The following is a 25,846-nucleotide window of genomic DNA, read 5'->3' on the forward strand; positions in this document are numbered from 1 at the left end:
GTATCCTAACAATTTTTAGACCGTTCAGTAAATCTCATGCTATTTAGGGCCACGGCTGTCACCTGGTACTTACGCTGTCTGTCATAACACTGTGAAAGTTAGCTCAAAGAACGTGGCTGGCCTTCGTAAAGATCCTGACAATTCAATCTTCTTTCTCACAGGACTAGAATGCGTAATAGTAATCTGACTAGGGCTCTAATAACTTGACCCACATTTATTGGCTGTGATTCTTGCCGGTCGTCTTATTTGCAAGACTAGCTTTTGTTATTTGTGATGAATTTTGACAGAAGCTTCTCAATGGTAGAGAGAGATTTTCTTTTGATTTTTGTATTAGAGGGAGAAAAAAAAAACTTTGACATATTGACTTTTTCAGATTATGACATTTCTAAAGATTCAGCTTTTATTTTTTTGAGAAGGAACCCATACACCCAAGCATGCATTAAAGTGCTCGACAACTAACAGAAGCTTGCCAAGGGATGGATCTTTAAGAACCATCTCAGAAGTGGAGTCAGCAGTTGCTGTCGTAGACGATCCGGCACTTGAGGAGCTTGAGGTAATTGTCAATCTTATGGGAATCCCGGCGCAGGCAGTGGAGCAGATTATAAAAAGCAAAGAGGCGAGAGTCTTCGTCCTCCATCTGCAGGGAAGGAAGGCCCGACCAGACAGAGTAGATCTCGTTTTCTTTGACTCCAGGATGGACCTAACCACCAAGAAAGGCACTTATTATTTCACATGATTAGAGTTTGCTGATCCTCAGTCTTTCTAATTATTAAATTAAGATTTAGGGAAGACATCAGAATATAAATCCAAAGGCACAGATTCTGGTTTTTATGTATCTGAGCGAAGGCACCATAAATTTAGTAGTCATCTAAAAACTCAAAGCAGAACATGTGTGTGAGTTTTAAAGGGGTCACAGATGAAGTCTTCCTGCAGGAGCAGACAGACAGAGAGCCAGAAGGTGTACATTGAAGGTAGGCATGGAGTTGAGCCCAGGACAATGGAGGAGCTGGCTTCTGTTCTCTCATTTGAAGAACGTCTACATTCCTGAATCTGCCCCCATGTGTCCTTTGTACCGGATTTCTTTTGATAGTGTCTTGCTTTGAACTGAATCTGTTCTCCATACGTGCGTGTTCCAAAGCCCTAGGCGCGACGTGGGTGGCACTCACTGCTTGAAGGTGTGGCCAGCTCAGTGATGACTGTGACTAAGAGGATCTGCTGACGTAGTCTTTCCTTCTGCCAGGGAAGCTACCTTCCAGGCTTCTAGGGGGGACAGCGGCTGCCTTTCCAGCTCCCTGGTGGGAGGTGCTGGGAGGAGCAGCTAGGAGCGGGCAGGTGCTGAGGGACAGCTGTCCCTCAGTGGTGCTGGTGAGTCGGGCTGGGGCAAGACTGGGATCACAGAACAAGCTCAACAGCAGAGAGAGGGAGCGTGTGCTCCTTTGTGCTCCTGTGCACTCTGGGACTCCCCAGAGACCTTGGAGCCCAAGGGGCCATCCCAGCACCTTTAAGGATGTCAGCTGACCTGGAGACCAGCTAGTACACAGTCCCATGATTACAGACCTGATCTGCTGAGCTCACTCCTATAATGTGAGGATATTTTAAAATCTAGATTCCTATGAGAACTTAGTGTGTGTGAGTGGGTGTGTGAGTGAGTGAGTGTGTGTGTGTGTGTGTGTGTGTGTGTGTGTGTCTGTTGCCTTATGCTTTTTACCTTGAACTTTCGGTGCTTGAGCCCGAAGACAAAATTTACTGTGCAAGGTACAAGGATATGAACAAGAATAAATAAATAAATGGTAGGAAAAAGGGATCAGAAAATGAAGTATTATAGAATAAATTAGTGACCTCAGGAAGTAGGCTCACGGTAATGAGGAAAATAACTTGAAATCAAGGTGTTTATTTCCTATGTTCCTGGGTTAATATGTTCCTTGTATTTGTGTTGGATATATTCTCCTTCCATGAAAATGACAGAAATGACACATGATAACGTGTACTTAGTACACAAAAAGAAAAATATAAAATTGCTTCTGTTATTATCTCTATAATCATATGTTTTTCTTTAGATGATACGTTATTTCTGAGAACTTCAGAGAGCGGCTTAGCTCCTATCTCACCAGGGTTGAAATGATTCTATCTGAATGGAGATACATATTGAAAATACTCATTCGATCTGAGTATGAAGTCATTTGGGGAGATTAAATGCAATGATATGAGTTTTGATTTAGGATCCATAAGCACTAAAATATTTAGAGGGAAGCAACTTTCTTTAAACTATAAAATAAGGAACTTTCCAGAAACACACACTCTTCCATTTGGTGGCACCTGAGATCTAGTGCTCAGGGGACAGCACAGACCTGTGGCCTCCTCTTTGCACTCTCCTTGGGCATCGTGGGGTGGAGGGGACTCCTCCCTCTGGTTTTGATTTTCTCTTTTCTCCTTCCCTACGCTAATCCTCCGATGTGAGGAGAAACGAGAAAGAATGGTTTCTCTCACCAATTCTATTCTCTGGTTTTCTTTCCCTTGAAAATATTTAGCCACCAGTCCAGGAAGGGAAGCGCCCTTGGTGGGTGGTGGACAGGACAGGGGACTCTGCACCTGCCAAGTATCAGGAGGGATCCCCTAGGCTCAGTTACACTGGAGTCTGACATGACCAGCGAGGAGGAGCTGGCTTTCTTTGATGGCCGTCTAGAAAAAGAACACCCAAGTTTTGTTTCTGCCAGGTGAGGTGCTTGAAAACTCGTTTCCCACCGGGGAGGCCACTTCCCTCACGAAGGAGAACAGCGGAGGCACCCGGGGGCTGCTTACCTGGCCCACTATCTTCTCCATGCCCTCCAGAAGACGCTTGTTCTGCTCCTCGATCTCTATGGCTTTCGACAGGATGGCGTCCGGCGCCTCGTGCATGCCCCGCACTTCCGACACCAGGTGGTACAGAGGGTCGTTCCAGGAGCGCAGCACCCGAAGGACCAGGTTCAGTAGGTCTTCGTGCTGAGGAGCCACGTGGAAGGACCCGTTAGAAGCAGCAGAGATCAGCCGGGCTGCTTAATGGGGTCTCTGCTCAGAAAGGCCCAACTACAGAACCTCTTGGTTATTCTTGTGTGTATGTCCAATTTTGGGGTAAATGATAAAAATTATAGAAAAGTAAAATTTAAGTCAAGGGCCTAGACTGCACTAAAGTAAAACAAAAACTAGTTGATTTGAGTGACAACTTTTTCCAAGGAGAGTTCTCATCGGTAACGTTTTTGTTTACCCTCTGGAATCCCGCCATCCACCTACCCACTCAGTCTGATCTCTCATATTTGATTGCTTTGCTTCTCCATGGGGAGGAGCCGGGCTTTGCTGGAAATCAGTAGGCACTCACGGGACCTGCCTTGGGAAAGCTAGATTCCACCAGGATCCATGACAAGTGACATGGATCATTGTCACCCAAGGGTTCACTCGCACTAATGTTTGTTCATTAACATATCAGTGATTTTTAGGTTCATTTTGGGATATTGGAGCCAAGAGACCACAAACACAACATGGCGCTCCCAGTGTGCCTCCCTGGCTCTGCACAACTCCCTGCCCCGTGCCTCGGGCAGAGCAGCCTGTGGGGGGACAGTGGTATCCTCAAACAGCAGATGGAAGTCCCAGTGGAGTTTTATCCCCCAGTTTATGCTGAATAGTAGGATCATGGGTAAGATTTAAAACACTTGCTGTGTTGATGTCTGTAGCTGCTCTAGTGGTCAGGAAGAGCAAGAGTCCAGTGGGCGTGGCACTGGAAACAGGGACAGGAGAGGAGCAGAACGCACATCGTGCGCTCTGTGAAGTGCTGGCAGGGGTAGCCTCAGCCAGCGTTCCCTGTCCCTCCTCTTCCTCTGCCTCCTCTTCCTCTTATTAGGATCATCGTTATTAATGAGCACAGCAGACAGACAGAATACCCAGGCCACTAGGAAAATCATGGAGGGAGAACAGAGGTGCTGTGTGTGAGGGGTGGACCCAGGATGATGTTTACTTTAAAACATGTTCAGGCTGTGGTTCTGACAGGGGATCAGAACAGAGCCATCCTGACAATCACAGGCAGAGCTGGGACAGACGCCTGGGGCTGGACAGGTAGACACCGCTGTCATCAACCCAGGTCAGAGCCAGTGACATCGGTGAGAAACCTGATATCCTGTTTGATGGGACCTGCGTGGTGGAGCGAGTCTCAGTGAAGACATAGGGAGGGCAGGGGAGTCAGTGACGAGGAAGGAGGTTTTAGAGAAGCCAAAGCAGAGCAGAGGGGAGTCTAGAAGGTCCAGGAGAGAGGATTCCAATCACGCAGTGGTCAGGGACGTCAAAGGCTCCAGAGGAGGGGTCTCAAGTGACAGATAGTAAATAGAATTGCCTTTGCGTCTCTTTGTTGTGTACACGAGTGGATATTTACCAAGCGTGGCCAGTTCAGTCCCCACAGTCTAGCATCTGTAATCCTACACGGTCAAAATAATGTCATCCGCACGGACGATACCCCCCACACTAAGTCCTTGGGTAGCCTTGGACTCTGCTTACAGTTTATCAACTGCATTCTGACAATTTTCCTTGGCTCTCTCTTCCTCGTTTTTCTCTGTGCCTGTGGTCACCATTACCCCCTGACGGTGCCCCTGAGGCCCTGAGGCATGGCCATGTGTGTCCAGCCTCCGTGGCTCAGGCACAAGGCCAGCTGAGGACTCACGTGGATCTGCTGGGCTTGCTCCTTGTCTTCAGGGGTGGAGAGGGAGGAGGTGTGGCAGCTGTTGATGGCCTTGGTGATAAACCCTCGGCCCTGGGCGTACCGTTTGTCCTGGAGAGGACGCAGGAGATCCAATTAGTTGGTGTTTGAGAATTGAACAAATGAATCCATTACCAGAATATTAAGACATTTGGTAGACATGTAATTAAAAAATGTTAGCTGCATAAAAATGGAACGTGAAGTGCTAACCCTTTGCCCACTCTTTTCCATTAGCTCTGAATCTCACGTTTTCCATCTCACTTTCCTACCTCCTTTATGATTTCCGTGTGCATCACCCTTCCTTCCCTCCTCCCTACAAGTTATAATTTGGAAAACCAACATTAAAATAGCCAGTCTAGAATCTATGAGGTGTTTTTTACCACCACCTTCCTTGGGTATTTGAGTCAAATGCCAACGTTGCTTATGTATCTAAGTTCAGTCATTTAATCTCTTATTTCCTGTGAGTCCACACGGGTCTTCTGTCCTTGTTATGAAATATGGATTCTCTTCCAGCTGCATCTGAATCCCCACACCCTCACTTCACCAAGCGCATCAGGAATTCAGAGAACTTTTGTGGATTGTCAAAACAATGGATCATAAAAATACAGGGCATATAAATCAAAGAAATTTTGTGCCATGGAATGAGAATACAACAAGGAAAAAATAGAGAGATCAATATTTATTATTTAAAACTTGTGTTTAACAAAAATTGGGAAAGTTTAAAGGGAATACGAGGAAGAGTGGGAAGAGATGGCCAGTCAGAAATGGAGAATGACGGAAAATATAGTGCCCGGCAAGAAGAGTGTGCAGGAACGTTACGGACCCTGAGCCACATGCTCTAAGGAGGACCTTTGTTGTATGGAAGCACCATCATCCACACCTGGGCTGACCCAGGAGAGGGTCAGCCAGGGGCCTTCATCAAGGACAGAGAACCTGTTTCCATTTCTAACCCAGCCCTAGAATTTTTCAGTTTCTGAAAAGCTATTTTGACCCCTCCCCTCCCATCAGGATGGATCCAGTCTCTCTTGATTAGACCTATCCACTCACATCCTGCTGTGCAGCTACTCCCTGGACGTCTTCAGGGTGCTGAGTGAAGAAGACCCAGGCAAACTGACCTCTCTGTGCAAGGAGAAGAAATCGGCACTGTTCCTGAGCCCCGCCTAGCAGGACTTTATATCAGTTTGTTCAGATTTTTAAAAACCTCTAATAAAAAAAATAAGGTGGAATAAAGTTTTAAAAGGTCACTACGTTCTTTGAGACTTTTTGAGATTCCACGAGACTTTCCCTTCCTCCTGTCCCATGTTTTCTTGGATGGTGCCTCTCTGAGCTCGAACGTGATGCTCTCTGAAATTTGGCTGGCAAGGTTTCCCGGGTGAGCGGTAGAACAGCCCAGCGGTTGGCGTGAAGGCTGCCCTGGGGAGAGGCAGGAGGTGAGGTACTTACAAATTCATTGAACATTTCCGAGGAGAGGTTATGGATGTAGTGAGACAGGATGACTGCACGGTCAAACAGGTCTCGGAGGGACACCTGGCAGTTGACAGCCCCGCTGGGACAGATGGGCAGGGAGGCCACATTCTTGCACAGGAGGTTTGACACCAGCAACAGGAGGAGGGACCCTGCTTAGATAGGAACACAAGCCGCTCTTAGGGGTGTGCTCGGCTGGGGTTATCACAGGCGATCCTGCCGAGGGAAGGCCCCTCGCCCCCTGTCCCCCCGCTGCTTGGTTGGGTGGGGAGCATCCACCCGTCCACTGTGCACACTTAGATGCCAAGTTATCTCTGCAGATAGGCAGAATTGGAGAAGGGCGTGGCTTCCTGCATTTGTGTCTTCCTGCCAGAGGCCCTCTGGGCTCTGCAAACATTTGGAGCTTCAATTAATTCTGAGCCCGGATGTCAAAGTCATGCTCTTAAGAGAGTTTAATGTCTCCGGAGTTCCTGCAAATTCTCTGCAACTCTCCTGGAGTTTGTAATTTTTTAGCTCAATGTCTGATCTCTGCACTGGGGACAAGACTAGCATAGATCACTTTTCGTCTTCATGCCTGATAGGAATAAACAGGCAGTTGCTTGAGCACTAGTACTGAGCCTGAGGAGCATCCCATCATGACGGGGACACCATGGCCTGGGCTCCCGTCCTCATCCTGACAATCCCACGCCTTGGCTTCATGCTTGGCCAAAGCTTCAACTATTTCTTTTTCTAAATTTGAGTTTTACAATTGCCTGTGAATAGTCTGAGCCTCTGTAATTGTCATCAAATTATACTAATGAGACAGCTTAGAGAGGTTAAGTGACTTTCCCCAAGTCCTGTTATTAGCAGCTGGAGGAGACAGGTACCAATACTGTGCAGTCTTTGCACTTCACCTTGTCACACGGTACGCACCTGTGAGCTCTCCACCTGCACCTGTGCAGCAGCAGCCACCCTAGCAGCATGAGGCAGTGTTGGCAGAGGTAGCTGCTCCTTATAAAGAACAACTCTTTTCCTTTGGCTGCGGGAGTGCAGATTCCCCGGGAAGCTGGGTTTTCATCCACTCTCCCTGCTCTAGGAAACTCTCACTTTAAAAATCTTTGACCAGGTTCGGTTGTGATTTCAGACCAATTTACTGTCTCAGCAGACAGACAGACAGATTCAGACCTCTGAGATATCAATAATTTACACTCTCCAAAGGAAAGAACCAGCATGAAGCCACCACATTAAAATCACCTCGAACTTCAGTGACACTACTCCAAAAGAATCTGATATAAAAATGCATTTCTCAGAAAACTAAGTTCCACAGAATCCTTGAGCAGTGCAGTTGGAAACATCCAACATAAACATCCAACATAAATCCAAGGCAAATGTCAAGGATTTACCTAAGTAAAAGTACCTAAACACAAGTACCTTAAACACTAACCACACCCCAAACACTGTTTGGTATAAAATATAACTAGGCAAGCTTTTAGCTGCACAGAATCACAGTAATATTGTGAAATGGTTCATAATATGGACTTTTAACTTCCCAAACATATGACGCTTCCAAAACTTTATTTTATGCATGTTGTAGTACATAGTGTGGCCAAATGGATATTTTATCTCTATGGGTGAGTGGAATGTTCTGTGCACACAGAGAAATTGGAATAGCAGTTCTAGGAAATGGATACTTGGATAGACGTTCTGAGTGCATTTATCTCCACATTTTTCATCTGAGAGATTGTTGAAGTCAAAGATGAGGTCAAATCTATATTTTTGTTCATTTTATAAACACATTTTAGGATCGTTCTAAATTATTTTTTCTGCAAATGTCACCAAGAAAGAAAAGTGATTAGTTTGTACTGCCCCACTTTTCCTTTAGAAAAGCCATTTGGCTTGAGCCAGATGGACAAGGCTGAATAAGACATGCATCTGCTGTCCTCGTGCATGTGACAGTGTCAGGGAGGAAGGCCACAGAGGGGCTGGTTCAAGGTGGCCAGTCCCCACGAGGGCTCAGGGGCCATGCAACGCTGGTCTTGCCTGCAGGAGTTGAGGTGAGTTGGGCGACTGGGGTGCACTGACTCAGTCTTATTTTCAACACCAGCAATATTGGGCTTTGAGCTGCATGAGCCCTTTCATGGGGGCTGTCCCATGCTTTGCAGGACCTTAGGATCCCGCTAGCCACAGGTGCACCTCCCCTGGCCTCTGGCACCTCAGTGAAGACCATACCAAAGGTCTCCTGCCATTGCCAAATGTCCCCAAGAGAAAGGGGGATTCGATGCTTCCATTTCTGAGCCACTGGTTTATCCTCTGTGTCCTGTACAGATAGTTGTTCCCTAGGTCAATGGTCAGATAGTTCTTCCAAGTCTATAAGCCCGAACCTCCCCTTCTCAGCCAAATTGCACACTCACCCCACAGGTGTGATGGTAAAGCCCCAAACCGAGTGATCTGCTGCACATACCTCTCCATGGTGACCGCTTGCTGTCCATGGTGGTGACCCTTGCAGAGATGCACTTCTCCAGGGGACACCTGGCAGTCCACAGCATTCTCTGCCATGGGCCTGGGCTTTATAAACCTTTGACATCTTCATGAATATATTTAATCAGGCACCCTCCTCCCTTTTCCGGGCCATCCATTTCCGTCATTGAGATTACCTCCATAATTTCAAACATCAAATGGTATTCTATTTCTTATTCATATTCAGGAAGACAAACTGGATAGAAATGAAGGATTTTGATTAATTAGACCAAAAGGAAATGAGAGAAATGATGAAGGTGAGATCAGGAGACTAGTTTGGGTTAGAGGACCTGTAAAGCGATAGAAGTCATTTACTTGAAAAGTCACCTGCTTCTCTCTGCAGTTTCTTGAAAGTATATATTATAGTTCACTCAGGAAATACTTTCACATATCATGAAATTATAAAATTTCTCACTCAAGATTGCCAGGTGAATTAAACGTTTCAAAATGTATTCAGTAAATAGCAGGAGATAAGGATTGAAAAGTTAGGATTTTCAGTTTGCCATTATATTTTGATTGAATTTCCTCTTTTTTTTTCTTGTCTTTATGCATTGTTGTCTTCTTTCAAAAATGACACATCTGTGTGAAACTTTATTTTAGAATATGTATTTTCATCTGCTCATTGCTTTTGATTTTAACATATATGTAGAGTTGTATTATTATCTCCAGCTTACAGATTGGAAAATGGCTTGGAGAGACTCAATACAAAGGATACAGAAGGAATTCTAGAGTCAAGGGAAGGGTTATTGCATCACTTGGAATTGGGAAGGACCTGAAGAACACAGTAAAGTCTAAATCACTCAGCCTTTACTGGTGTGCACCCATGTCTAGGATGAACACCGTCTCTCTCCTGACCCTCAGGAGTTTATTTTGGGAGGTAAACATGGTAGGTTTTTAAGGGCAAACCCACACCCATGCACACAGGCTTTCACACTTAGCCTGGTTCACGATGCAAAAAAACCAACGTTTTGGCCAATTATTTCCACTCTCTCCAAGGAGAGAGGTGGATCAACTGTTATTAACTTATGATCAATCTACCTTCTCTGACCCCACGTCTCTCTAGGACAAGGTGACCAGCATGCATCTTTCATGGGCTCAAAAGCTCCATTCACCTTTTAGAGATTTCCTGAATGAAGTGTCATAATGAATAAGGAGGAACTGGTTGATGGCTGCCTTTAATTCTTGAGCCCATGCATCTGCAGCCGTCTGTGACCTTAGCTCCAGGTGTGCTGTCTCTGAGGTAGGCTGATGGGTGAGGCCATTTAGAAAACAGTCTCCTCCTCTCGTGTTTGTCTTCTCTAGGGTCCTGGGAGCCCTGTATGTGTTTTCACCATCCACTGACCCAGGGTCCTCATGGAGACCTAGGGAGACCAGCAAAGACCCACGTCTCTCAGAAACTCTCTTCCTAACTGCCCCAGCTCAGGCAATTCTAGGTTTCAAGTCAGAAACCTTGAGTGGGACATGCATGGCTCTCTGTGTCTGGAAGCTGGGGCGGGATTCTGCATCTGCTTCCCCCTGGATAGTGGAGGTCTGAGTGATTAAGGAAGCCGTGCTGTGGGATAGAGAAATTAGTGCTGCCACGCATCCCCCCTCCCAGACTCCGAGAGCAAGAAAATCTGCCATAAGAACCGACACTGACAACTTAATCTCGAAATTTAAAGGTGCTGCCACTTTTGTAGATAGCCAGGATAAGAGTGATCTAGGAAACCCGAGTCGTGTTTATTCAGTGGAAGCCAATTGATTTATTTGACTGCGAAGAGGTACATGTTTCTCTGTGAAATTTATGGTGTGCTTCCGGCTGTTCCACTGGACCACATTTCCTGGGAAGGGGATGGTGCAAGATCTAAATAATGCAGAGGATATATTTTATGCAAAAAGTCGTAGTTGGGCTTTTTTCCCCCCCCAACTCTTACATATGTCACCCCTTTGGCCTTAATATTTGTGCTCTCTCCTGGCCTTTCCCTTGATCAAACAGCAGCCTTAAATTAGAGCAATTAAGAGGCTCACTACAGATGCACTTGTCTCCTCTCAGAAAACTTCATTCGTTGGCCATCTTTGTTCTTATGGCTGTGACTCAACCGAGTGCTGAGGACTCACCTCCACCAAGGAGTGGGACAAATGGCCCACATGTTGTTGATGACCTCACGCTATGTTTAGTACATGAAACTAATAAGCGCGTTTGCCACCTTTTCCTAAAGGGCTCTGAGATTTAACGTTATAGGACATCAAGTTGGTTTTCATTTCTACTTAGAAACAGAACTTGTGTTTTTATTCATTTTATCTACTTTCATGTTGGAAAAGTTTCTATTTTTCTTCTGTTATTTTTGACAACGCATTTGAAAAGCATTGCATAACCTGGGGAAGTGTCTACTGCAAGACGTAGTTGGGGGCAGGTATTAAGGGGTACAAGAAATTAAAAGTTCAATAATCCTCAGAATAAATGTAACATAAGGATATTTTAATTTATATTAGTGGTAAATTGTCTTTAGTAAAGTAAATTAAAGACGAGTTATTTATGGATTTAAATATTTCAAATGGTCATTTACCCAAACATGATGAGGTAGAACATAAATCATTTCCAATAGAAGACTGTGAAGGGCATATTGGAGAAGGGTCAATAGTGTTTTCTCGAATGGCACCTGTTTCAGGATAAGCAAAGTGTAATGGCTTAATTATGTCCTGCTCTTCAGATTAACTAAAAAATACCTCCAGCTTCTCTTCCTGTGTTTTAACACACAGTTATTTTCCCCTGGGTGCTCGTGTGTCATGCTTGTTTATTGGCCAGGGCTGGGGAGATTGTGGATTTTTTTAAATGACCCCAGACCCAAGTTCTTAAGATGTGGGCAGAACCTGAGGAGCATTTGCTTTTTTAATAAGAAAGCCACAGTAGAAGCATTTGGAAACGCTCCTTGCAATGTTGTATTTTTTAAAAATTTATTACAGGTATGCTATTATAGTCACTGGATCTAGCCTCTGAGTTCTCCCTATTAGCTTATTCTTTGAGCTTCGCATCATAGGCTTGTCCCCAAACATCTGTATCTTTGGAGAAATCATAATGTCTGCTATAAACCGAGTCCAGGTCTAAGAATGATGTTTACGGAGACTGCACAGTGTTTCTCCTTGAGGTTTACACTTTTTAGGTAAAAACTTCAAGTATTTAGCTGCATGCTAATGATCAGTAAGGCAGAGGCTAATTTTTCTTGTAAAACAAGAAAATATTCAATATTAAGTGTGTACACACGTGCATTCCTTGTCCAATGGGAAGTGGCTCTGAACCATGCCCCCGTCCTGGGACCATTCCCTCCGTCCCATCATCTATCACTTCTCTGCCTAGCATCTGTGTGAAGGTGTCTATCAGCCCATTGATCCATCCATCTAACCACCCATCCATCCATCCATCCATCCAACCACCCATCCCTCCATCCATCCACCCACCCATCATCCACCCACCCATTCATCCACCCATCCATCCATCCATCCATCCATCCATCCACCCATCCATCCATCCACCCATCCATCCATCATTGTTATCCGACAGGAAATGGGACTCTGAACCATGCCGACTGCCAGGGATAACTTTAAGTGTCATAATCCAAACTTGTAATTAGTCCAGGCCCCACCAGACAAAACCGAAAACTATAGGAGTAGATCAGAGTCCCTGAGACTCCAGAACAGGCATTGATTCCTAAACTGTGACATTGCGATGAGAATGTAGGGGGCCCCAGTGAGGAGCTGGGGAATCTGGAGGAATTGGGTCAGTTGAGAGGTCAGGGGAGCCAGTGTTCTGGTACTGAAGCAACTCAGGGGCCCTGGGTGAGCTGGCCCACTGCCAGCCAGTCCCCCCACCCCCATGTGGGTTCTTCTGCATCTAGCCAGAGGGTCCAGGACGAGAATGAGGGCGGGTTCTTCAGAGGAAGAGCTCTCCTCCAGGTCCAGCGGGCACACCCTTCGAGTCTGCTACTCCTTCCCATCAGAATTTGTCTAAAATACGTTTACTGTGGCATGTCCATTTGTCTTTTTCCTTATTTATTCATTAAATGCAACGTGTTGCTGGAGTAATGTACACTTTCGTATTCAGGGATTAAGGCAAGGATTGTTCAGCACAGCTCCTTAACATTTGCGATTGATAAGAAAGAGGACGGACATATAAATAAGAGGTGATTCCTAGGTGGAATGCTGTATTGACCAAAATCAATTAAAATGTATAATGTCAGTATTTTCAATGACAGGGAAGGTGATGCTTCATGGGGCAGTGGAAGCCTTCTGAGATGAGGTGGATCACAGAATCCTGGCTCTGGAGATTCTAATATGAATTTTTTTCGGCTTAAAGAAAAGCTAGCAAAAAATATACCTGCAGTCAAAAGTGGAAGCAAGTATGAGCATGTTAGATTTTTCGTGATTTCTATGTGGGGATGAATTGATGCAGTCAGGCTGATTCTTTCAATAAAAGAAAAGATTGTAATCAATGATGCCAAACTATGATTATAACCACTAGAAAATATGGAAAATGATTGTAACCTCCTAATTTGTAATAAGGAAACACACACACACACACACACACAGGACATTCAATTTAACAAAAAAGAAATGAAATGTAAAAGCATAATATATAAAAAATTCAGTGTTAGACCCAGATCAAGCATCTTAAGGAATAAGTTTACTTATTAAAAGAAAAAAAGGATTCATTTTCTCTACAAAGCAAGCCCCAATTAGATGCTCACATATAAGAGCTATAGCTTGTATGGTAGAAGAGATTTCTCACCCACCCTAGGTTCACAGCCAAGACTCCTCCAACAAGAGACAGATCAACAGAGAAAAGCATACACATTTATTTAATATAAATTTTACATGACACGTCAGCCCTCGGTAATGAAGGCTTGAAGGAAGAGGGGAAGGTGTGTTTTCACACTTCAGTGCGATGAGGCAGGAACAGTTGTGCGGAAGTACAACTGCACAAAAGCCGCGTGACCTGATGGTAAGGAACCTTGATGAGCCCAGCCAGGCCTGTCTGCTCCGATTCTTCTTGGTGTCTCTGTGTCTCTGAGGACAAAGCTGTCCTTTTCCTCTGGGTATGGGGAGGGCCTCTCAGGAATGCAGCTTCTTTATGACCTGCTTCAGGAGAAGGTCAGAGAATTCTTCCATGACCTGCTTCAGGGTAGAAGGGAGGGAGAAGGTCAGAGGGACCCTCCTGTGCCTGGGCTTTTCTCAAATGTCAAGGTGCCATATTTTGGGCTAGTCTGTCCTGACCCCCATCAATCTGAAGCAGTGGTGTTTCAAAGCACAAGCAGTTAGGGGTGATTTCACCTCCTGGGGGCCTTTGCCAGTGTGTGAGTCTCGTAACTGGAGCGGGGGTGCCCCGGCATCTGGCGGGTAGAGGCTGGTGGAGCTGCTTCACCTGCTACAGCACCCAGTGCAGCCTTCGAAATAAAATGTTATGGCAACCAAGGTCGGCAGTCCTGCGGCTGAAGACCCCATCAGAAGTGAAGTGCCCAGGACATGTTCAGTACCAAAAACCACTTGGCACATCATTTAAAATGACCCAAGTAGCACGTTGGTTAACAGGCACAATGCTGAAGTGCAGTCCTTTCTGTCTATGCGATCAGCAACGGAGATCGGCTGGCCATCATCCTTTTCCTTTCTATAACAAGATAACAACATAAAGCACAGATTAAAAAAATGCCAGTGGAATTGACCAAGACCCCAAAGTAGGAGGCCCTGTGTGGCCTGTCTTTCAGGCACCTGTAAGCCATCTGCAATGAATGACACTCTGCTTGGCCGTCACGGAAAGGACAAGTTTTCTGAAAGCTGCCATCTCTCTGCCAGACATTTCAACCTGCGCGTCTTCAAGCAAGATCATGCTGAATTATTAAAGAAAATCTTGTGCAATTCGCCTTTTCTCTCAAACTAATAGCATCTGTTACCTGCACTTAATATCTGAGTTGCGTCTCTTTCCCTTTCTTCCTCCTCCCCGGCAACACACTCTCCCCGTTGGTACGCTGCAATTATTCTGCCTCTACAGCCTCCATAAAATTCTCGTTCGTCCTCTCTCCGGGTTATCTCGACCTGAATATCCATAATTGATTCTCTTCCATTTTCTCCTGCCTATGTCCAATTCAATTTCAATCTGTGTGTTTGCCGAGATTAATCATCCTGAAGGACAACTTCCAAACAGTGTCTAATTTGTCTTCACCATAGTCCTCGAGAGTCAGAGGAACCGTGGGGTAAACCTGACCGAAGATCACGTTTTACAGAGGAAGAAAATGAGGAAAACATATTGAATTGCTGAAAGAACTGGCCCTGGAGCTCCGGTCCTGCAGTTAGCTGCCCTCTTGGTATTTCTTCCTGCTGCTGCTCTCAGGCTTATGTGCCCACTGAGCAGCTTGTTTGGCTGCTGGAATATCTAGGGGGGCAGATAAAGAGAGGATCTTGAAGCCACGTTGAGAAACACATTATTAGTTCACAGGGAAAAGGCCGAGGTGATTGGGTTCCCAAAGAGAGGCGGGAGATGGGATGTTTCAAACAATGTGGGGCCTGTAAGGCAACATTGCCACTGTCACGGAGAGTTTGTGTGACTCTGAGTCACATCATAAGAACAAAACGTCCTTTAGAGCATTTCCTAATGAGTCTGGAAGGTAGGGAATGAGGAGCTATTCACTTTTTCTTCCTCTTCAGGCAGGTCTTTGTCTGCCATTCTGGTTTCTGAGGACTCCTTTGCTAATGCGAGTTTGGTGTATGTCATGAAATCTTCATTTAGCTTTTTCACTTGTCACTTCTATATCATTAGTGGAATGAAAGTCACAGAATCCTTGTAGATTAAGAAAAAGATAAAAGGTTATCTGTCGGCCGCTTGAGAGAAGCAGGATTATTATTGCCATTATAGGTGACGTGGCATTTGAAGGTTCCCTCCTGCAGGCCACTTGGTAGCCGTACCTTACACGGCACCTGAATAGATGAGAAGGAGGGCGTTGTTCCTGAAAAGGGCATGGGTTTCGTAGGGAAAGAAGCAGAATGCACATGAGGCGCAGCTTCTGGGGACAGCTGCAGGATAAGAGGTAGCATTACTTTCAGCCGCACAGAAAGCAGAGATAACATCCATGAAATGAGTGAGAACCACCACGGACTCCACGATTAGGGAACAGCTATGAAATCACGAGGATGCTTTCCTCTTGGGCTTCTGAAAGACGTCCTCACTAAAGTAACATCAGGTAAATAGGAACATATGTTTTGTCATTTAAGGATTTTTTGAAGTATGCAAGATCTCTATCAAAAACCTTATGTAAATGAAATTTTAACAAGGAATAGCTATTTATATGATTCAACATAAACAGAATTTTAATTCCAAATTCAAGACAGAAGGATTTTTTCCTCTTTCAAGTAATTTAGAAAAGTACTCATTTCATTTGTTTGTCTAGGTCTCTGTCTGAGCTTTCTGTCATTATAACAAAAACCTAAGATAATCAACTTAAAAAGTGAAAAGGTTTATTTTTTATTATTTTTTATATATGACAGTGGAATGCATTACAATTCATATTACACATAGAGAGCATGATTTTTCATATCCCTAGGTTGTATACAAAGTATATTCACATCAATTTGTGTCTTCATACATGTACTTTGGATAATGATGTCCATCTCACTTCACCATCATTTCTAACCCCCTGCCCCCTCCCTTCCCCTCCCACCCCTTTGCCCTGTCTAGAGTTCAGCTATTCCTCCCAGGCTCCCTCTCCCTGTCCCACTATGAGTCAGCCTCCTTATATCAGAGAAAACATTCGGCATTTGTTCTTTGGGATTGGCTAACTTCATTTAGCATTGTCTTCTCCCACTCCATCCATTTACCTGCAAATGCCATGACTTTGTTCTCTTTTATTGCTGAGTAATACTCCATTGTGTATATATGCTACATTAGTTTTATCCACTCATCTACTGAAGGGCATCTAGGTTGGTTCCACAGTTTAGCTATTGTGAATTGTGCTGCTATAAACATTGATGTGGCTGTGTCCCTGTAGTATGCTGTTTTTAAGTCCTTTGGATATAGACCAAGGAGAGAGATAGCTGAGTCAAATGGTGGTTCCATTCCAAGTTTTCCAAGGAATCTCCATACTGCTTTCCATATTGGCTACACCATTTTGCAGTCCCACCAGCAGTGTAGGAGTTTACCTTTTCCCCCACATCCTCACCAACACTTATTGTTGTTTGTCTTCAGCATAGCTGCCATTCTGACTGGAGTGAGATGATATCTTAGTTTTGATTTGCATTTCTCTAATTGCTAGAGATGATGAACACTTTCATATATTTATTGATTGATTGAACATCCTCTTCTGAGAAGTGTCTGTTCAGGTCCTTGGCCCATTTATTGATTGGGTTATTTGGTTTTTCGGTGGTTAGCTTTTTGAGTTTTTTTTTATATGCCCTAGAGATGTGTGAGGGATAAAGATTTGCTCCCAGGATGTAGGCTCTCTTTTCACCTCACAGATTGTTTCTCTAGCTGAGAAGAAACTTTTTAGTTTGAATCCATCTCATTTATTGATTCTCGATTTTAATTCTTGTGCCACAGGAGTCTTATTAAAGAAGTTGGGGCCTAATCCCACATGATGGTGATTAGGACCTACTTTTTCTTCCATTAGACGCAGGTTCTCTGGTTTTATTCCTAAGTCCTTGATCCACTTTGAGTTGAGTTTTGTGCATGGTGAGAGATAGGGGTTTAATTAATATGGATTTCTAGTTTTCCCAGCACCATTTGTTGAAGAGGCTATGTTTTCTCCAATGTATGTTTTTGGCACCTTCGTCTAACATAAGATAGTTGTGATTTTGTAGGGAAAAGGTTTATTTTGAATTATGGTTTTGGAGGTTCAGTCCATGATTGACTGGTCCTATGGTTTGAGACCTGTGGTGAGGCAGCACATCAAGGTGGACAGATGTGGTGGAGCAAAATCACTCACGGCCTGGAGAAGCCAAAGAGGAAGAGATAGGGACCACTCCCACCATGCCCTTCAAAGACAGGCTCCATTGACCTGGGATCTCTCACTACATCTTACCTCATAACATTTCTGGTGCTTCCCAGGAGTGCCAATCTGAGGGCTTATCCTCCAATACATGGGACCTGTAAAACCCCAAAATATGGCAATCTGCATCTTATTTTGGTTCAAAACCTTTAAAATGTTTGCTTACGTGTTATCAAATGGATAGTTAAAAACAGTCAAATTATTCATTACACTTTGAAGGCACTGAGCAATTATTAGTGAAATCACTAACAACTTTTACTTCCTGAATTAATTGATGACCCAAACAATGATGAACAGAGTAAAAACTTTTTTTTAAGTTCTCTGTTCGTGATCATGCACACATATGTGGTGATTTTATCAATGTCACTTGAATATTTTAATTTTAAAAGCTATACAAGTCACTTTTCTCACTGTGTTGGGGTAGGAGGAGCATTAGATTGTTTGTGGGTCTGTTCTGAGTTGTGGAAGTCATTGTAACAATCTCACAAAAATTCACAACAAGCAAAATGTATTTTAATTCCTCATCAGCGGTTTATAACTTTTAGATGTATCTTTAAAAATAGAATTTCCATCATGTGAGGTGTTTCTACCAATTTAAGTCAAAATAAAAATCCCATAAATGATACTGTTGGAGCTTTAAGTTACTCTGCAGAATGGCCAAGGATGTAAGGGCATAAATAAGACAATTTCTGAAGAATTAAAAGACTTTATACAAAATGAATGTAAAATAACAGATCCAGATAGTATCTTTCCACTCAGGCCTATTTCCAATGATAATCATTTCTTCAAAGGTTAAATTAAAATGCACACCTACAGAATATTTGTATGCTTAAAAAATTCATTAAAAGTGGGATATACCTTTCTCTTTGGCCAATTCCTTAATGAATATATTTGCATTTAATAATAGCTTCCCTCCTTTAGAGCTTTCCTGTTCATTTTCTCGGCCTTTACCCTAAGCAGCCAGATTTCCAAGGTTAAGACCAACAGCTTTGTGAAAAGGCCACAGGCTTGTCCTCATTAAAAAAAGAAAGAAAGAAAAACTCAAATGTCTTTTCTTATAGTTTATTTCAATGTTATTTCAAGCCTAAGGATCTTTATCATTCCAAACAGAAAACCCCAAGTTCTGTGTGGTAATGTGCAAAACTTTATTCTGTATTTTCTCCCTTTCAATAGACACACTTTAGCACAGTTCATTTCATTAAAACCCCAATGACAAGTTTCTATCTTTTTTTGTGTGTGTATGTTGTAAAGTATTTTTTAATTTTTTATTTGTTCTAATTAGTACAAGTTTGTATATTAAGTGGTATCTTTTTAGAAAAGGTTATGTGAACGTAACCTCCAAGATTTTGAGTAAAGAAATAAGCTTACTTTTCCCAACAACTTGTATGTCACTGCTCATGAGCCATATAGACTTATGCCTAAATCACGGTGTAAGGAAAATCAGTCGTACTTACATCATCAGCTCCATTTCTGGAGTCCCCGGACTGTCCCTATAAGATGATGCCACAACAGGTGCTTTTTCTCACCAGCTTTGATAAATGATATGTCAGGGTCTGTGAGCTTCCTGATTCTTCCACATTCCCCTCTGCCCAAGGAGCTCCATGGCCAGCAATGGCCAGCAACTGCAAGCAACACCTGGTGCTGCCCAGGCACCCTGTGTCCAGGTAGGCCAATGCCCATTTGCACAGGACAGACGTCTCAGTGATGTGCTGAACGGTGTTTAGAGTTTTCTGTGCGTCTTTGCGTCTTCAGGCCTTAGCCGGGGAAGTTCAGCAAAACTCACTCATGGCCTCCCCACTGACCTGGGCTTCCTCACAGCATGGAGGCTGCACTCTGAGAGCGACCAAGCCAGGACAATTAGGCAGAAACCTACTGCCTTTTGTGTCCTCGCCTCAGCAGTCACCTGCATCATTTCCTTCATGGTCACCAGCTTGCTCAGATGGAGGAAAGGAATAGACCCACCTGTCTCTGTGAGGGCTGTCAGCACCACAGTGTAGGAAAATGTGTGGACTGGGAGATTCTGCCATGTCCCTTTTGGACCTCATAATTCACGATAATCATTGGGCTCCTTTCCTGTCTTACATCCTCCTGCAAACAATCTTGTGTCTAATCTAGTGAACATCTTTTTACTCAACCAGCAACACGGTTCTTCACATTCTACTGCAGGGACCGCTGGTCAGTGACAGATTCCTTTTGTGTCACCCCCTGCCCCCAAGTTGTTTCTAAAATCATGTCTAAGACCACTTCTTATAAATTAAGTCTTGCAAAGGAAAGACTATCCAATAATTATTTTATCTTTCTAGAATCTTGATCAGGGTCAGCAATCTTTTCATTAAAAGGATTATATAAATATTTAAAATATATAAATATTTGGGGCTTTGTTAGCCAAGAAGTAAATATCAGGGATAGTAAGTGTGTAGTCACATAGTTCTTTGATATTTAATTGTTTAAAAATGTAAATAATATTCTAAGCTCATGGGCTATAAAGACAGCTGCTAATTTGAATTTTGTTTTTAAACAGTTCACTAACCTTTGGCCTAGATGAAAGTTTATAAAGCCCACGAATCACTTTTCATTTGATTTTTTGGATGTGTATAAATGGTGAAAATCTGACTTTACATCTATAATGGGCAATGTACACATTCAGCTTAAAGCTTCCATTTTAATTGCAGCATAGTTTGATAAGCTTTTCATAAAAATCTGTCAATCAGCTTAGGTTATAAAACTAGGATGGGTATCCTAAATATCTGGCACAGGAAGAGAAATTAAAAAAAACAATCATAATTCCTTTTCATTTTCTTTCCTCTTCTGAATGGACCTTAGGTACAGAGGTAGGGTTACTCATTCTTTGTATTTCAAAATGCACTGTCATTACTGTTCTGTGCATAGATACTCTCATTTTTCTATCATCTATCTAGCTACCTATCTATCTATCATCTATATGCTTTAATTCACTTCTTCACTCCCTTTAGTTTCCTTTCCCAATAAACAACCATTCAAATAAATTTATATGAATTTGTATGTGATACTGCAAGATGTGTATTCTTGTTATGTGTATATACTTTTTATTTGCCTTGATGGTATTAACTTAGAGATGTGTGTCTGATCTTTGTCTTGGGCTTTCTTCACTGATCTCTGGAAAATGCATTCGAGTTGTTATGGTACATCTAGTCTGTTGTCTTAATTCCTTTATAAACACTTAATTGAATGCTTCACATCATATCTCTCCAGTTGTCCAGATTGCATCTGCTCCCAATCTCAGTATAAACAATATTGTGGTAAACATTTTTGTATAAGCCTTTATGTGTGAAAAAGCTTAGAAAATTCTCTCATGAATGGAATGGAGATTGGAATCCCAGGGACTCTTGGAAATGCAGACTCCCGTGAAATATTATAATTTCTGTTGTACATTTTAGGGACAATACACACTAAATGTACCGAAAAGAAGCAATGAGAACAGAGTGTAATGCCAATGCTTATTCCACGGGAACCATGTCTACTTGCTTATATTTGATGGATATGACAGTCACTGTCTTGAAATTAGTATTATGGTACTTGAGTTCTTGCACAGCATTTAATAGTTGTTCCAGAGGTTACAATACACACTCAAAACTCTTCCCAGGCTAGTTAGCATTGATAATGTTTTATTCCACATACAATATAGAAACTTTATAGCCAAATATGTGCATGTATTTCCATCATAGTTTATGCTATTATTACAACATGTACTACATACATATCTGCTACACAACTCACGAACCAAAGCTATGGTTTTGCTTTAAATAGACACATGCATTTTATAGAACCTAAGAGAGAAAAATAAACATCTACTTACCATTTCTGTTGTTTTACATTTCTTCCTAGAGGTTCAACTTTACTTCTAGTATCATTTCCCAATAGACTAAAAAACTTCATTTAGGTTTGCTTATGACAAATGCTTGCATTTTAAAAAAAGCTAAAATGTCCTGATTTTGACCTTATTTTTAAGGAATTGGGTTTTTAGGCTTAAAAAATCCATATTTTTATTTTCAACATTTTTTAAAAAGTTGATATGTTGATTTTTTTTCCTTCAACACCTTGAATATGTTGTTCCAATGTCTCCTGGTATCCATAATTTTGGATAAAAAGTCAGTTGTTTGGTGATTGCAGTTTTCCTATGTAATATGTTGTTTTCTTCTCGCTACTTTTAGAAATTTTTATTTAATAATTATGTCCTTATACAAGCTTTCTTTGAATTGATATTGCTTGAATTTCATCGATACATCTGTGTATTCATTTTCTTCAATTTCTTTACAGTTTTTGTTTATTACTTATTTGATTTTGTTTGCTTCATTTACTTCTGTAAATTGAATTATTGTTATTGTTCCACAGATGCCTGAGGTTCTTTTCATTTTTTAAAAAAAATTTTTCTTTGTTCTTTAGATTGGATAATTTCGATTACTCTCTTTTCAGGTTTAGTGACTCTTTACTTTGCTATACCCTTTTTGCTACTAAGCTACTTCTGTGATTTTTATCCCAAATCAAATAATGTATTTTTCTAGAATTAAAAAATATTTTTGTCTCTTTTGTCTGCTGAGATTACATTTTAATGCCTTATGAGTATTTTCCTGTCATATCCCTTGCTTATAACTATGATAATTGTTTTAAAATTCTTAACTTCTAACACATTAGTCATCTCAATGTTGAACTATGTTAATTGTGTTTTCTTTCAATACTGAATGACATTTTCCTATTACCTTGTATGTCACGCAATTTTTGGGTTGTTCTTTGACATTGTTAATGATATTGTGTTTGTATTTTGCGTAGTCCATGAAGAGCTTTGATACTTTTACTTAGCAAATAATGAAGACAAGATTCCAACTTGAAACTCCACTTCATGGGTGTGAGCTTCATTCTCTGTTCTGATTTTCCATCCTTAGCTCTGCCAGTTGGTACATGCTCACACACACACAAAAGTTTACATAGAATCACATGCACAGAATTTGGGGCTCCTTCTCTCTGTTGGTTTCTTTTCTTGGATTCTTCTTTCATTTCCATTAGAAGCTCAGCATAACATTCCATTCTAATGGAATGTCAGCCACTAAGCATCACTGCAGTCTTCCCTTAGGCAAAAAACAAAGCAAAACAAAATTAAAACAAACAAATAACAACAACAAAAACCCAAACAATTGATCATCTAGAAGTTCCCGGCTTTTGGTGTCACAGTGCAGTGTGTTAAAGTGGGTTTCACTGAGTACAATTAGGGTTTTGCTTGCTTTTTTCCATTTTCTCTTTCCCCTCATTCCTTCCTTTTCTTTTTTCTTATTTCTTCCTTCTCTCTCCTCCCTCCTCCTTTGCTGCCTCCATCCATTCATTTTTTTCTTTCCTTTGTTCTGTTTTCCTTCCCTTCTTCCTTCTGTCTCTCACCTCTCTTGCTCTCTTGTTCATTCTCTCTCTCTCTCTCTCTCTCTCTCTCTCTCTCTCTCTCTCTCTCCACCTGCTTCCCCCAGTCTTCACAGTTGACAGCAGAAGGCTAAGAAGGACCGGGTAGAAGATTCCAGTTTATGAAAATTTAAGATGATAATAAATCATCCTTTGAAGTCCAACAAACCCCACAAACTTTTGTGTTTATTGTAAATAAAGTGATACTGGAATTGGATAAAAAATTAGGTACCCAAAGCACTTTTAAAACCATTTATTCATTTCCATTTTGTGAGCTGAATATCAGGAAGAAAACAAATGTTCTTCATATCTAAAGTTTTTAATATTTTTATTTCAATAATATTATTTTTAGTATTACATTTTAAAAATGTCTCTGAGAATTAAAAAAAAAACATAATTGCAAATGTTGTCACAGTCAGATCACCTCTAATTTTCATACTGTCATGAAGTTTTAATAGCTAGACCTTGGTACACTTTTTGCTCTTAAAATTAGAAAAATAATTGTTGAGAAACTTAGGGTAGAAGAATAATGTAGTTAGTGATTTCTATAAATAAGCAGAATTCAAGAGAGTAAGAATTTAGCCTTAGCAAAGACTGATGAATAAGAGATTTTTATCCTCCAGAATGAGATCTGAACATGATTATTTCCCCCAATTTATTAGGAAAGTGGAAATTAATTAAAAGATATCTGCACTAGATTTTCTTCAGGCTTAGTCAATTAGGAATGGGCATGGTATCCAAGAACAAAATTTCTACTTATAATTAGATAATGAAAACAGAAGGAATGGTTCTCAATAAAAAGGAATGAGTTGGAGAAGTATGTGATTGTATCTCTGATGCTAAGAGTGTACAGTGGCAAGACAAGGGGCATGAGAGAGATCCTTGTGCATGTATATCTTTGCATATATATGTGCATAAAAACAGATGTGCCTGTTTATCATATATGTATGTGTGTGTGTATAATGAATCCCCCCTTCTACCCTCCTTTTCCTTGTTCTTTTCCTGTTTGACTCTTTTGGTCTTCATCCTATTATTTCTTTTTTAAATTGTTGCATGATGGTTACATATAAAGTTGGAATGCATGGTGACATTTTCATCCATGCACGTAGGATGTTGGTCAACTTTACTCCCCACGTCTCCCCCTTTCCTTCCCCTCCTCCCTCCTCCTGTACCCCACCTCTACTCTACTGGTACCTGTATATTTTGACTTTTTTGAGCCTTGTCTAAATCAGACTTTACATGATTGATTACAAGTCTCAGATCTGCCTCTGCTCCTGAACTTGGGCTTCTCCTACTCATCTAAACTTTGGCTTTCAGCTTCATTACACATATTCTGAACTTCGTTTTCCTTCGGGGTGTACATCCTGATCAGGGTCCTTGCTTCTGACTTGTGCTCAGCCCCTCACACAACTTAGAGAAGGCAGCTGTGTCTTTTGGCTGTGCCATCTCATGATCCTCTCTTGAGTCTCTCTAACTCCATTTCCTGCCTCTCATATTCTGTCCTTGTCTTTATCCACTGTGATTTCAGTACCATGTGCCTCTACCCGGGTAGAAATCTTGGCATGTCATTAACCTGATGGGCCAGAGAATTAGAAGAAACTAAACATAACAATGATCATAAATACTCTCCCAATCATATAATATAATCATATCTCTCTCTCTCTCTCTATCTATCTATCTCCCTCCCTCCCTACCTACCTCTATCCATATGTAGTATTGAAGTTTCTTGGCTTATTATTCCTGATGATGTGGTTCAATTTTGAAGTTTAGAATTTAGAAAACACTGCATTGTCAAACTGTTGATATTCAGTGCTTTTCATACGCATCACTAATATTATGTGAATATTGATTATTGTCCATGGGCTGTTACCCGGTGCATGCTCTAGCTCACTGTGGGGTGACGCTACCCCTGAAGGATGTATACTGTGAGTCACAACCACCAAATAGATGGTTTGAGATGGAAGAAAGCAGAGTCAGGCAAGCACTGGAGTCCTGAAGAGCTTGCCTGCCTCCCATCTTGACTTTGGCTTTCACACTTAACAAAGTTCTTACTCTTCCATTCACTCATTATTTGTGATATTAGATATCTCGGTGCTGTGGGTCTCTGAGTAGGAAAACTAGAACCTGGTCTTGTCTTGGCATTGTCTTTGGGAGGAGCAGAAGGGAGACTCTGTGAGATGGTCTAAATACCATTCAAATAGAAAGGTGAGTAACTCAAGCAGAAACCATGGATGGACATGAAGGAGTCGTCCCTCTCTGGCAACCTGCTTCGGTGTAAAGAGACCCTGATTTGGGTCTTTCTCAGACTTTGTAGGTGCCCTATCTTTTGGGATGAACCAAGAGGCCAACCTCCATAACAAGTGGTCATTGGTAAAAGCGGGTGACTGGTCCAGAGAAGTGCAAAATCCTACCTCATTTCAAACAGCTGTGTGCACCAGAAGCCACCTATTCTCCCTTTACGCAGGGATCCAAAAAGGAGGAGGCAGGGCTAAGGGGGACGGTTCCTAGTCCAAGCTGAGAGGCTCCGCCTGGGAGGGCAGTAGGTGGTGAGTGGGATTCTCTAGCAGCTTGGGGAGGGGCAGAGGCTGTGTGCATGCATGCGTGCCACCAAGGCACAAACTGGGGCATGTGCACAGCCCCAGGGCAGGTCACAGGAATGCACCTGAAAGCCAGGATCCTGCTTCCCATGGCAGAACCCAACACTTGGATGCACTGGAGCCAATTGCTAGAGTTACCTTAGTTC

At 42.3% G+C, this 25,846-nt stretch overlaps 1 protein-coding gene across 1 annotated transcript; it reads right to left on the bottom strand.

The window, feature by feature from the left end:
• Nucleotides 1-508: 508 nt before the first annotated feature.
• Nucleotides 509-8,649, bottom strand: Prl (prolactin). Its single transcript, XM_027948281.2, has 5 exons — nucleotides 8,622-8,649; nucleotides 6,161-6,333; nucleotides 4,682-4,789; nucleotides 2,800-2,979; nucleotides 509-700 (listed from the first exon to the last, which is right to left on the bottom strand). Exons 1-5 carry the CDS (start codon nucleotides 8,647-8,649, stop codon nucleotides 509-511), a joined length of 681 nt encoding a protein of 226 aa, XP_027804082.1.
• Nucleotides 8,650-25,846: the final 17,197 nt, after the last annotated feature.

The sequence above is a fragment of the Marmota flaviventris genome, chromosome 6 (assembly GCF_047511675.1).
Source record: "Marmota flaviventris isolate mMarFla1 chromosome 6, mMarFla1.hap1, whole genome shotgun sequence".
Classification (NCBI taxonomy): Eukaryota; Metazoa; Chordata; class Mammalia; order Rodentia; family Sciuridae; genus Marmota; species Marmota flaviventris.

Excerpts from the sequence above, each read along its gene's own strand:
- Prl (XM_027948281.2), bottom strand. The coding sequence starts at position 8,649 with ATGGACAGCAAGCGGTCACCATGGAGAG. Across the intron at positions 6,334-8,621 it reads CAAGCGGTCACCATGGAGAG|GGTCCCTCCTCCTGTTGCTG; the intron begins GTATGTGCAGCA and ends CTATCTAAGCAG. Across the intron at positions 701-2,799 it reads TGGAGAAGATAGTGGGCCAG|GTCCATCCTGGAGTCAAAGA; the intron begins GTAAGCAGCCCC and ends CTTGGTGGTTAG.